General features: G+C 27.0%; 1 protein-coding gene across 1 annotated transcript in view; it reads left to right on the forward strand.

Annotated features, from left to right (window-relative positions):
* Positions 1-13,585, forward strand: part of LOC101240322 (tetratricopeptide repeat protein 39B) — a 64,222-nt gene that overhangs the window by 2,923 nt on the left and 47,714 nt on the right. Inside the window, exon 2 of the mRNA XM_065801227.1 lies at positions 12,437-12,512. Within this exon, the coding sequence (XP_065657299.1) occupies positions 12,437-12,512 (76 nt within the window). The remainder of the gene's footprint in view (positions 1-12,436; positions 12,513-13,585) is intronic.

Genomic DNA, 13,585 nt, shown 5'->3' on the forward strand with positions numbered 1-13,585 from the left:
CATAAAGAAAATACTTTATTATGTGCAATTACATTTATATTCGAACAGATTTTGAATTCCTAAAATTTAATCTAAAACTTAAAATTTTATTTAAGGTTGATCACCATCTTGAAAGTCATAATCATAAATTAGCGGTACTAATTGAAAACAGAAACCCTGAAGAAACTAGAAAAAGGCTGTGATTATCCCTGATAATCTTCAACTAATACAACAAAAACCTGTGAAGCGCGATCTAATATGATAAGAACAGCCTATGAAATGGCGCTAAAGCCTAACATGCCATATAATTATTTTAATTTTATCTCATGCATTGCCATCGCAGTTAAAAAAAATAGCAGAAATCGTTAACAAGAAAAACTTTTTCTCCGTTTTTTCCGATGGTTCTTAAGGTGAAAAAAAAAAGATTAAAAAATGTTAATTCTTGTAGTTGGGAATATTATTTTAACTGCGGAAGCATATAGAAACAATCTTTTCAGCACTACTATTAGTCTTAGTAAATGTCAATTTCGACATTTACTAAGACTACATATAATAACTCAAATGAAAAACAATCAAATGTGGCTCATAAAAATTAATTCCATAAACCATTGCTTAGAATTGGCTATTAAAGGTGCAGTAAAATATATTGTCTAGTTTAAAAAAAGTGAATGCTTTTGTATTATCCTACTCAATTTATTATGCAATTCTGCCAAATTAAAAAGCAAATATTAAAAGTCGCCATGGCATTAAACATTATGTACCACACCTTGCCCAAAATATCTGGAACACACTTTGTAAGTTACAGGAGATGCAGATTAACAAAGTTGCTACATCACTGGTCAGCACTTATTTTGGGTTTTGATAACACCCTTGCTTATCGTAATGCTAAAACAGAAATAGGTGCTAAACTTTCCGGCATAACTGTGCGACTACAGATAACTATGTTAAGTTTGTTGGATATGTTAGAGAAATTAATTCCATTATCTTTGATTTAAAAAAAAAATATGTTAATGGTGCATGAGTTAAAACCAGCAGTGAATCTTACTAAAATTAGCTTAGTTGAATAAAGAAATAAAGAAATCAATGATGTTCTTGATTTATATTTACTTAAGTTTAAAATTAAGAACAAATATAGTTCAACCACTGTTTCTTCATATTTCAAAGATAGTAATAAGTTTACAAAATTGAATCAAGAGTTTTTTGAAATTGAACTTGACAATAATGATAGCAACGATGATTTCATTAAAACCTCAGAATTAAACATTTTATATATATTATTTGCGTTTAGGTTCTTTCAAGAAAATTTGTTATGTTTTTTATTATATTGACTTGATGTATTCTTTAAAAAATTAATTGAAGACACAATATTTGTTTAAAGTCGTTGATGTTTATATCATTAGTCATAAAATTGTATTTAAACTTAATTATTAAACACACAATGTTTAAAATAAAGTGAAATTTTTTTATCATATTTTTTGTTTATTTATATGAAATGTTTTTTATTTAAAACAATCATTAAAATTTGTAACTTTACTTAAAAACATTTAGGCTAGTATAAAAACATTGAAAAAAAAATCAAAAAAAACTTTGTTATGTTTTTTGACTAAAGTAACTTTACTATTTTTTTTTAAAGAAAGTTTATTGAAACACATTTTTTATTATACTTATTTATAAATTAATTATACCAATTCTTTTAAAACATTTATATTCATCATAAAAAAGAAAAAAATGCTTTTGAAATAAATGAAAATTTTATTTGATATTCTATGATAATTTATTTAGTAGCGCTTTATAACTTTATTTAAAAGTATTAATCGTATTAACCATATAATATTTTAAAATAATTAAAAAAAAATGTTTTTTTATAGTAAACAATCATTAAAAGCAATTTTTCACTTTATTACTTAATACTTTATATAAGCGCATTTTTGAAATGTCAAAATATGTTGGCGAACTTTACAAAAAGAATGCTTAACGTTCTTTAAGAACAGATCAGTAATGAATTAGTAAAAATCTTTTTAACTCAAGTTTCTCCTTCAGCAGAATTTTGATGCTGAAAGAGAAACTTAAAGTAGAATATATATATATATATATATATATATATATATATATATATATATATATATATATATATATATATATATATATATATATATATATATATATATCAGGCCTTGTTAAGAAGCGTTACGCAGCTCGCATTTTGCTTGCGAAAAGGCGATTTGCCTACGCATTCAGCAGTTTTGCGCTACGCAAAAACTTATATCTTTTAGAATATTTAAATTACCTTATGATTATCGTTAACGTGACGTTTATTCAGAAGAAATAAAGTCGTAAGTAAAAGCATTTAACCGCAATTGTAAACTAATAGATTTTTTTGTTAAAGAAAAAGTTTGTTTCATAATTTTTTTTTGTTAGATTAGTTAAAAAAAAAAGATGAGTTAAAAAAGATTAGTAAAAAAAGATTAGTTAAAAAAAAAAGATGAGTTAAAAAAAATAAAGTGTTTTAAGTTTTATCTTAAGGAATTAAATATATAAATTCCTTTTAAATATAAAAATTATTTTTAGTCATAATAGTTTAAAAAATGAACGATTTATTTTGATGTGAATATTTTATTAATAAGATATTTTGTTTATTGTTAATTCAATAACGTAAAGTTTTAATGACGTTCATTTTATTTATGAAAATAAATTATGATCAAGAATATGTTATCGGTAACTGATAAATAACAAAAAAAACTCTATTGTTTAAAAACATTATTAAAAAGAGTTCACAAATTAAATAAGAAAAAATTTATTAACAGTTAATAAAATAACCAAAAACCAAATGTAAAATCATAAGAAAATAAACAAACATTTTATGTTTCATGAAAAAAATATTTTTTTCAAAATAAAATTTAGTTCATATTTGAAAAAAATAATAAAAATGATTTTTTTAATAAGAACTTAGATTTTATTTGTAACTTTTGTTATAGTGAGAAAAAAACAAACTGTTTGTATGATTTTTAACGCGTTAATAGAATAACTTTAATTACAATGCGGTACTTGTAAAGACGCTAGTGACGCAATATAACTTCTAACGATGCAAAATATATTTGTTGAGTTGAGTTACTTAGAAATGCATTACGCGTTTTCGCTACGCAGCGAAATCTCGTAACAAGGCCTGATATATATATATATATATATATATATATATATATATATATATATATATATATATATATATATATATCATATATATATATATATATATACATATATATATATATATATATATATATATATATATATATATATATATATATATATATATATATATATATATATATATATATATATATATATATATATTAAGGGTAGTCATTTTAAGGGAATTTTTGAAAACGAAGTTACCCAGCTAAAGTTAGGGCAAATATGCTAAAGCCTTGTCAAAGTTTTTTTTAAGTCAATCAGATGACTTTTAAGTCTTCCTCAAGACCAAAGTATTTTACATAATCTTGGTTAAAATGAGATTTACAAGAGGAAAAAATAAAAATTTTATGTTCACAAGAGGTTATGAAAATTGGCAACGATAAAAAAGTTCTTTTAAAATAATGCAGAAGAAAAAGCTTTTTAAGTTGCTACGAGTTTTTGTAAATAAATTGTACGTGAAATTTGCATTGCATTAATTTATTTTTGTAAAATAATGTAATTCAATTATTTTTGTTATTAATTGAATTACAATATAAAGTAAAATTGTATTGAAATGTTTACCTAATTACACTATTTAGATCGAAATAAAGCTATTTAGAGCGAATACAAAAATGAAAAAAATAATTATAAAAGATATTGGGAAGAGGAAATTTCTCAGATCAAGCAAAAACAAACTTTTTATTATTTAGCTGTTATCATAAATGATGCTAAACCAGCTATTACATATACATATCTAGTTTAAAATAATTGTTTTAAATTCTAAATTTTTTGTTAAAAATTAAAATATTGATTTTTTTTCTTAAGGTCATAACTCCCTACTGGAATGGATATTCTTCAACACATTGTCTACAGAAGATCACAACCTCCTCATCATAATAAAAAGTCAGCAATTTTATCATGCCCTCCTAACAAGATTCAGGGTTACAAAAGATGTGTGGTAGATGATTGTGAATGCATTTAAGGCTTGATTAAAAGACCATGGTTTAAAGCGGGATTTCAAGTAATGTCAGATAAAAATATTATCAAGAACCTAATGAAGATGGACAAGAAGTATTCAGATTTTATTAGAGATGGTTAGAGGAACAGCTAGAGACAAGGTTAATCAAGGGGGTTTATCTCATTTTTGAAAAAACTGTTTTGGGTTGGTTCTACATATTTAAAGAACCAAATTAGGAAAGAAAAAAATAGCTCAGATAAAGATAAGCACAATGATTTAACTTTTTTGGAAGACCAGGAAGGACCGAGACATTTCACTTTGGGAACAGAAAATAGAAAATTTAGCAAAAAAGTTTTATGTTGTTTTTAGTGGGTTAATTTGACCTTTTTTGTTAAAATTTGCAAATTTAACATACATTATTTGTTAATACACATATACACTATGTTAAAACCAATTTTAGGTTTCTGAAGGTGTGAGGAAAAGGACAAGGTTAGAAGACAAATCTCTAAAGATTGACGCTACCTCAGAACTAGGCTTGAGTTTCATTGACACTTTCGCTGATTCTGATTCTGAATTTGAACTCGAAGTTTGGCATCATAGAAAAGCAGATGATTGTAACATTACAGCCAAAGTCCCTAAGAATATTTTTGATGGAAACATATCTATCACAGCTACAGCAAATAATATCCCCCATAATGTCTTACAAAAAGTAACTGGAGCAATTCTTCAAGATTGTGGAGTTGATATTGCAAAATGCAATACCAGTGCTTCGACAGCATTAAGGAAGATGAAAAAAGGAGACTGCAGAAATCGCTTAATTAGTTATAAAGAAGGTTTCGGAAAAAAGCCATTATCCCTGTATAATTGATTTTGACGGAAAGACTTTGTTTAAAATGAATCTGGGAAAACGACTGAAGAATGAAAGATTAGCTGTGCTTGTTAACATTGAGGGGGTGTCACACCTTCTTAGAGTACCTGCCTTGCCATCTTCTTCAGGTGAAGATATGTAACAATATTTCTAATTCTTTTTTGACTTAAATTTATACAGCAAACAGAGAAGTGTCGCACATTTAAAACCCCATAAATGTAACTAAATTTATTTTTCAACTATTTGAGCTTTTTAACTATTATATAATAATAATAACTAAGATTTTAATCACCAGAGACCTTTAAGTATGAAATCGTAATAAAAAATAATGAAAAATAAAATGTATATAGGGTTATTCCATATCAAATTACGTAAAGGCTCCCAGGGTACAACCTCAGATTTGCTTTAAATTTTGACCACACACAGATCTTATGAAAAAAATACAATCCAGAAAATTTCAGCTTCATTGACCAATTTGTTTCAAAGTTATGATTGAATTAAAAATGACCAAAATCCGAAAAATTTGTGTGTCAGGAGCTTACAGCAGTTTTTTTCGATTTTTGACAAACTATAACTTTTAAAATAAAGATGGTGATCAACTGAAATTTTGTAGGGTAATAGTTTTTCACCCAAATAATCCATTATTGCAGTTGTTTTTGACTGATTTTTTACAGTTTTTGAGTTAATGTACCTTAAAGTTGCTAAATATTGCAACATAAATATTTTTTCGAACTTTAACGTGTTACAGTTTGATACTTACTTACAGAAAGTGGATTTTTTTGTTACCTTTGTGTACTTAGGGTCACCAGTTGTTAGAATAATCAAAATTATGCATTAAAAATTAATTTAGCACATGCAGCAGCCTATTGAAAAATCACTTTTTTTAAAAATTATGATAAATTACATCGACTTTGCTGGCATAGAAAGTAGCATAAACAGTTGAAATTAATTATGAAACTTTTTAATGTTAAGGTTCTATATATAGGCAATCACCAAAAAAAATTTAAAGACCTATACTCTATCTTATGACATGATTGTAGCCTTTTGAGAGTGGTGTTATTAGACTATGAGCTAGCCTTAGGTCATAGTCTAATAATTAGTCATAGGGATGACAGTAGTATATTTTTTATTTATCTGTGAATGAATATATTCAGTTTTCTTTTTAATGACATAATGTCTTAATTTGTACTACTAATAATGACATAATCAGTGTCATAATCAGTGTCTGATATTTGTTAGTTTCTTTGAGATTTAATATGTTCATGTCTTTTTTAAACTTTTTAGATTAGTAATAAAAATAAAAAAATAGTAAAAAATGACAGAGAAATGTTGTGTGGGGAAAGTTTTAAATGAAGATTGTGACAAAACGTATTATTGTAGAATGATTAGAAGAATAAAACTAAAAGATATTGTGAACACAGATGTTAAAGTTTTAATTCAAAGAATTGGACACACTTTTGAACTAAATGAGGAAATATGTTTTCACCATGAAAAAGCCTATATTTCTAGATATGAAGTGCTTCAAAAATACTGCTGTGATCCGTTTAAAGTCACATGAAAAAAATTATTAAAGGATTGTATAAAGTCGATATTTTAACAGCAAGTCAACATAAGATCAAACCTGGTCAAAAACTTTGCACTAACTGTTTGAATGAATTTAAACTTGAACAAATTAAAGGAAAATTTAGTCAAGAAGATGAAGACAAAGATGTTGGTAATGAGGAGTTTAGTTCTTCAGACCTAAATAAGACAGTTTTAATTAAGAGTGCTTCTTTACTGGAAATATCTCCTTTAAAAAATGTAAGTAAACATGACAAATTAGAATATGGAAAGCAAAAAGTTAAAAAACTGGAAACAAGTATGACAAACCTAGTAGCATCAGCATTGGATATAGGCCCAAAAGAAATAATATCTGAGAAAAAGCAAAAGTGCATTAACTGTAATGATTTAGACAAACTTTTATATGCAATAAAGGAAAAAGTAAAAATCAGTTTGAATGAAGAAAAAGTTCAGTTACTAACATTAACTCTTGATAGTTGGTCAATTAAAAAAACTTGTAATGCATTTTCAGTTTCAGACCATCTTGTAAAGAAAGCCAGAAAGCTGAAAAATGAAAAGGAAATACTTGCTAAACCTGAGGCTGAAAAAGAACATCCTTTGGAGGATATTGTTAAGCAGAGAGTCATTGAAATATATAAATCTGACGAATACACTAGACAATGTCCAGGAAAAAAAGACTTTGTTTCTGTCCATATAAATAATGTTAAAGTTCATAAACAAAAATGCTTAACATTAGTTTGTTTTAAAGAACTTCATCTGGAATTTAAGAAGTTATACCCTGAACACAAAGTTGAATTCAGCAAGTTCTGTGAACAAAGGCCAAAGTGGTGCCTTACTGTTGATAGTAATGGAAGCCACTCAGTTTGTGTATTTTCTTACCATCAAAATGCTAATTTGATATGCTCTGCTCTTCCTAACAGCCATTTAATATATTAAAAAGATTTAATGAAAGTATGTGTTTGTAATATAGATAGTCGAAACTGCATGTTTCATCTATGTTCCAACTGCCCTGGTAAAATAAATTTGAAGACTTACTTAGAAAATGTGTTTGAAAAGAATGATTTTGATTTTGATGATCAGATCACATATAAAAAATGGGTGTCAACTGACCGAACTGCACTTATTACAGTCCAAACAAGCATTAGTGAATTTATTAAAACTTTAAGTGAAACTTTGTATGACCTTTGTCACCACCACTTTATCAAAGAAGCACAGTCTTCCTACTTATCAGAGGCAAAAAAAACATTAGACCAATATATATGTCTAATGTTTTTATGCACTATTCTGATGCATAAAAATCAGAATAATGCATAAAAATGCATTATTCTGATGGATTTTGCAGAAAACTATAGTTTTCTTGTACAAGATACTATACAAGGGTTTTACTGGCCAGCCGATCAAGCTACCTTACACCCATTTGCTGTTTATTACAAAGATGAAAAAGATCACCTTAAATGTGAATGCTGTTGTTTAATTTCTGACCATCTTTGTCATGACCAATCAGCAGTCCATTGTTTTCTCACAAAGTTGCTCCCTATGGTCAAAATCAAACTACCCACAGTGAATAAAGTTAAATGCTTAAATAATGGTGCTGCGTCACAGTATAAAAACTACAAATGTCTAATAAACTTAATTTATCACATTGTAGATCACCAAATAAATGCTGAGCATCACTTCTTTGCTACGTCACATGGCAAAAGTCCATGTAATGGAATAGGAGGTACTATAAAAAGAGAAACAGCAAAAGCTAGTCTACGAGCAGCAATTACAAATCAGATTCTCACACCACAAGATTTATTTACATGGGCTCAAAAAAACATCAAAGGTGTTAATATATTTTATCTTTCGAGTGATGATATCGATAACCATGAAACAACTTATAACCTTCAGAAACGATATGAAGGGATGCGCACAGTTCCTGGAACAAGAAGCTATCACTGTTTTGTACCAGATGGAGAGAAATTGATTTTACGAAGAATCTCTAGTGATACTGTCTATGATACTCATGTGTTATAAATGATATTAACTTGATTTAAAAAAATCCTTCAAATTTTCAACCCAGTAAATATATTGCATGCTTTTACGATAAAGAATGGCACATAGGGCTTGTGGTTGATATTTGTAATGAAAACCAAGACGTTAATGTGAAGTTTATGCAAAGAAACAAATTAAATTTAAAATGGACAAACGATGCACGATCAAGTCAGTGTTGGTTCCATTTGACAAGATAATATGTCAAATAAGTATTCCATTGATTAAAAGTATAAGTGCTTGTGACTATATTCTTGCAAGTAATGACTATTACAGTATTATGAGTTATATAAATCAGAGATAAGCAAATTAGTTTCATGAATACATACTTTTTCTTTTAACTGATTATCTTACTCTATGAAAGCACTTTTTTAAAGTATAGTTTGTATAAATTTTTTATGTAGTAAGTGGTATTTTTTTGTTCTCCTTTTAAAAATATCATCACTCTCAAAAGGCTACAATCATGTCATAAGATAGAGTATAGGTCTTTAAATTTTTTTTGGTGATTGCCTATATATAGAACCTTAACATTAAAAAGTTTCATAATTAATTTCAACTGTTTATGCTACTTTCTATGCCAGCAAAGTCGATGTAATTTATCATAATTTTTAAAAAAAGTGATTTTTCAATAGGCTGCTGCATGTGCTAAATTAATTTTTAATGCATAATTTTAATTATTCTAACAACTGGTGACCCTAAGTATACAAAGGTAACAAAAAAATCCACTTTCTGTTAGTAAGTATTAAACTGTAACACGTTAAAGTTCGAAAAAATATTTATGTTGCAATATTTAGCAACTTTAAGGTACAATAACTCAAAAACTGTAAAAAATCAGTCAAAAACAACTGCAATAATGGATTATTTGGGTGAAAAACTATTACGCTACAAAATTTCAGGTGATCACCATCTTTATTTTGAAAGTTATGGTTTGTCAAAAATCGAAAAAAACTGTTCTAAGCTCCTGACACACAAATTTTTCGGATTTTGGTCATTTTTAATTCAATCATAACTTTGGAACAAATTGGTCAATGAAGCTGAAATTTTCTGGATTGTATTTTTTTCATAAGATCTGAGTGTGGTCAAAGTTTAAAGCAAATCTGAGATGGTACCCTGGGGAACTTTCAAAAAACTAGATGATTTGATATGAAATAACCCTATAGGAATTATGAAAATACTAGAAGAATATGACTTCATTTCAAAAGTATGCGGAGTATGCTTTGATACAACTTCAAGTAATACTGGTTCTAAGAAAGGATCACTTATTAGGATTGCAAGAGAAGTAGACAAATACCTTCTTTTACTACCATGTAGGCATCATATCATTGAGCTTAAAATGGTTCATTTCTGTTAAACAGTGATAAAAGGAGAATGGCATAGGCCCTGAAAATCCCTTATTCATAAAGTTCAAACATGTGTTTGAGAACCCTAAATTCAAACACAACAAAAAAACCCTGACCTCTTTTGATTGGAAAACCATCTAAGGAACAGTTTTGAAGGAAGCTGCAAGGCAAACTTTAGATTACTGTGAGACTACTAAAAAACGCAATATGAGGAATGACTGAAAAATATGAGGAAGGACCGAAAAGAGTTGGCTGAACTAACCATGCAGTATTTATCCCCTTCTGCACAATTCAAATTAAAGAAAACTGGAGCTGTTCATCTGTGGCTGGATAGCTCAGTTGGTTAGAGCATCAACTTCCAATCTGATAGTGACGGAGCAATTTTTGCTAACCTCAGAATTTTAATAATTATTTTTAGTAGTTATTTGAAAAAAATTAGAAATAGCAAAACAAATGCTTTATTTAAATTCTAAATAAATTAATTAAAATAAAAACAAAAAAAAAACAAATGTTTTCATTTAATTCTGAATAAAATTATAGAAAAAACCCAGGCAAAACAAACATATTATTTAAATTCTGAACAAATTATTTTAAGAACACAATAGCATAATAAATGTCATTTAAGTTGAAAACATAAATTAAATTCTAAATTTAATAATACAAAAAAAATTAATAGAAAAGAAAAAAAGAAAAGTCAACATTTTATTCAAATTCCAAATTCCTTGTTGTAGGAAACCCTTTTAAATAAAGTAACAACTCTATCTTTGTATTAATGACTCTATCAAATTCTTTATATTATTGCAGAACTTAATAGTGCTGTTAGTAGTAATAAAAGTACCCCTTTAAGCGTGTTTGACACAGAACTCTTTGCAGCCATTGCAACCAAGGGTAATGGCAAGAAAGAGTCACAGCACTTTTTTTATAAGAAAACGACATTAATGTTACTAATGTGTTGAAACTTAATAAAGAAAGACAGTCTTGCTACTCCAGAAGGTGCTACTTTGGAGGCAAAAAAAACAACAACAAAAACACGTAGCTAGAAAAAACTTTAAATTTTATTTTAACAATGAAGTCTTTTTTGCTATATTTATTTATTTGCTATAAATACTAACTGCCAGATTGAAAAAGTTAAAAATATATTGTGTTAATAGGGGAGATTTAAACCTTCGCAAAATGACACCGACGATAACAAGTTAAACCACTGATCTATCGAATTTATGGATGAAATTGAAAAAAACAAATAAACCATTTTATAAACTTTTATACTAATTGCAATTAATCAATATTTTTCAAGTGGGTTCTCTAAATAAATGTAGTTTTATTGCATAGCATCTAATATAACATAATATATCAAACAAATATGTTATATGCAAATGTAAAAAATCTACTTATATGACGTTTTATACAGGATCATGTGTAATATAAGAAAACTTATCTAATAATTACAAATCTTTTTTGCATAAACTGCTTTATTTTGAATTTTTGTATTTATGTTATTGTATTTGAAAAAATTGCCAAGATTGAAAAATGACAAAACATATTGTATTATCTGAGTGGAACATTTGAAACTTGGATTTTAGATTTGCCCTATCTTAATAATTTCTGATTGTTAAAATTATGCCATCTTCTTAGTTCCACCATTTGTATAGCGTTTTTACTTCTGTTTTTTTTTTAATCAAAAAAACAGAAAGAAAGAAACTAAACTGTTAACTGTCAGAGTCAGAAAAATGTGATGATAAAGCACACAAAAAATTGACGCGCAAGCAAAAGAAATCCTTTAGTTGCACATTCTTTTATTTAGCATACTTTATCATTGTTAAATGTAACGCTATACATGCAGAAAAAGTGCACAACTTTTTATTTTTTTGTAATAAAAATAACATTTATTATAAAAAACTTATATAATCTATATAATAGAAAAATTAAACAAAAATTATACAACTTTCCTTGACACTTTAAACAAAAATTATTATCATTAATTTGTTACTTTACTTATAAGCGTTTTGCTAATATAAAAACATTTGTAAAGAAAAAAGTTTTGATGTTGTTTACTTCTAACATATGATTCTATTATATAAATATAATATAAAATCTTTTTTATTCAGCATGTTTTTGAAATTTCAATGACCATGGTCTAATTGTCATAACAAAATTTTATTTATGTGGTCATATAATAATGTGTAAATTTTGTGTGTATTATCATAATATTTTTCTGACTCTGACAGTTTATAGTTTTTTTACTTCTGTTTTTTTGCTCTTTAAATATCAAGTTTTAGTAACTCCCAATTTAAATTTTGCTTGCAACCTTGTCTGACGTTAATTTGTTAAAATAAACTTTATTCTAAAACACAAAGTTTGGTAGACATGCCATAATTTACATAATTTACAGAATGCCTAATTTACAGAAAAACAAGTTTTAACATTGAGCATGATACTATTGATTATTAAAAATAAATATAACTAAATTTGTTTTAATATTTAAAAAAAAACCAAACTGTTTTTTTTTTATAATTTTTTTTTATATACTAGAGATGGATCCTGCATGTATCATTCACTATCCATATCAACAATTGCCTATCTTCAAGCAGTTTTGACATATGAACAGGTTGGCATAAATTTTTATTTATTTAGTTTATCATTAAGCAGAAAGTATGTAGATCAACTGTAAGGTGACCCAAAAACCTAAAATTTTGAAAATTTATCGCTTCACAAGGCTGCCTCTTATTAGAATGTAAACATGTATACAAAATATATGATAATAATGTGACAATATTTAAAGGTCCTCATTGGGTATCATTTTTGCATATTACCTTCAAAATTTTAAGGAAATAAAGGTAGTTGTTTCTTTTAAGTTAGTTTTCTTTTATCATTTGAGTTGTCGAAACCTTGTAGTTCTGGAATGAGCTTCTATCCATTTTATACCTCTGTGGTGTTTGTGGTTTTTCGTTGCGTATGTCCATGCATAAGTTTTTTATTTTAGACAACTTGGTCACAGCTGTTTGCAAGTTTTATTATATTAACGGTTTTAATACTTAGCGGAAAAATGTTTCAAAAACAAAGAAAGCAAAACTAACAAAATAGGAAATAAAATAAACTTGAGTAGAAAAAAATAAAGTTAATAATTCAAATAATTTGCGTACTGTTTTTTGTTTTTATTTTTTTAGGATGGTTATTATTAAATTTAGTATTTCAAAAGATTTTTTTTTGTAATACATATACTTGTTACATTAACATTTATCATTTGCAATCAGACTTGAAAACCAGCTTCTTTAGTGGAACACATACAACCTCAGGGAAGAAAGAGAAAGATTTTATTAGAGTAAGAGTTAGCTAAAAACTATTAAAAGATGTTGAACAGATGTCCAGTATAAAAGCACAAAATTCAAGAATAGATCTTTTATTAAGAATTGTTTATGTATATTTCACCAATAACATAGTAGATCAAAAGGGAGGAGGGTGGTGGAACTAAGCACACTGAGTCCAATGCTAAAAAGCAACAGGTATCCAAAATTACAAAGTGCTAGAAGATTTGGGATAAAAAATGTACAGGAATCGAAAGTTAATATGAAGCAATTAGAGCTATGTTAAAAATGTGTAGACAATATGGCATAATTGATTGAATTGTACATATGTGTGTGTGCTTTACTTTGAAAATACACTTGGAGGTTTAAATGGTAT

The sequence above is a fragment of the Hydra vulgaris genome, chromosome 07 (assembly GCF_038396675.1).
Source record: "Hydra vulgaris chromosome 07, alternate assembly HydraT2T_AEP".
In the NCBI taxonomy this organism is placed as follows: Eukaryota; Metazoa; Cnidaria; class Hydrozoa; order Anthoathecata; family Hydridae; genus Hydra; species Hydra vulgaris.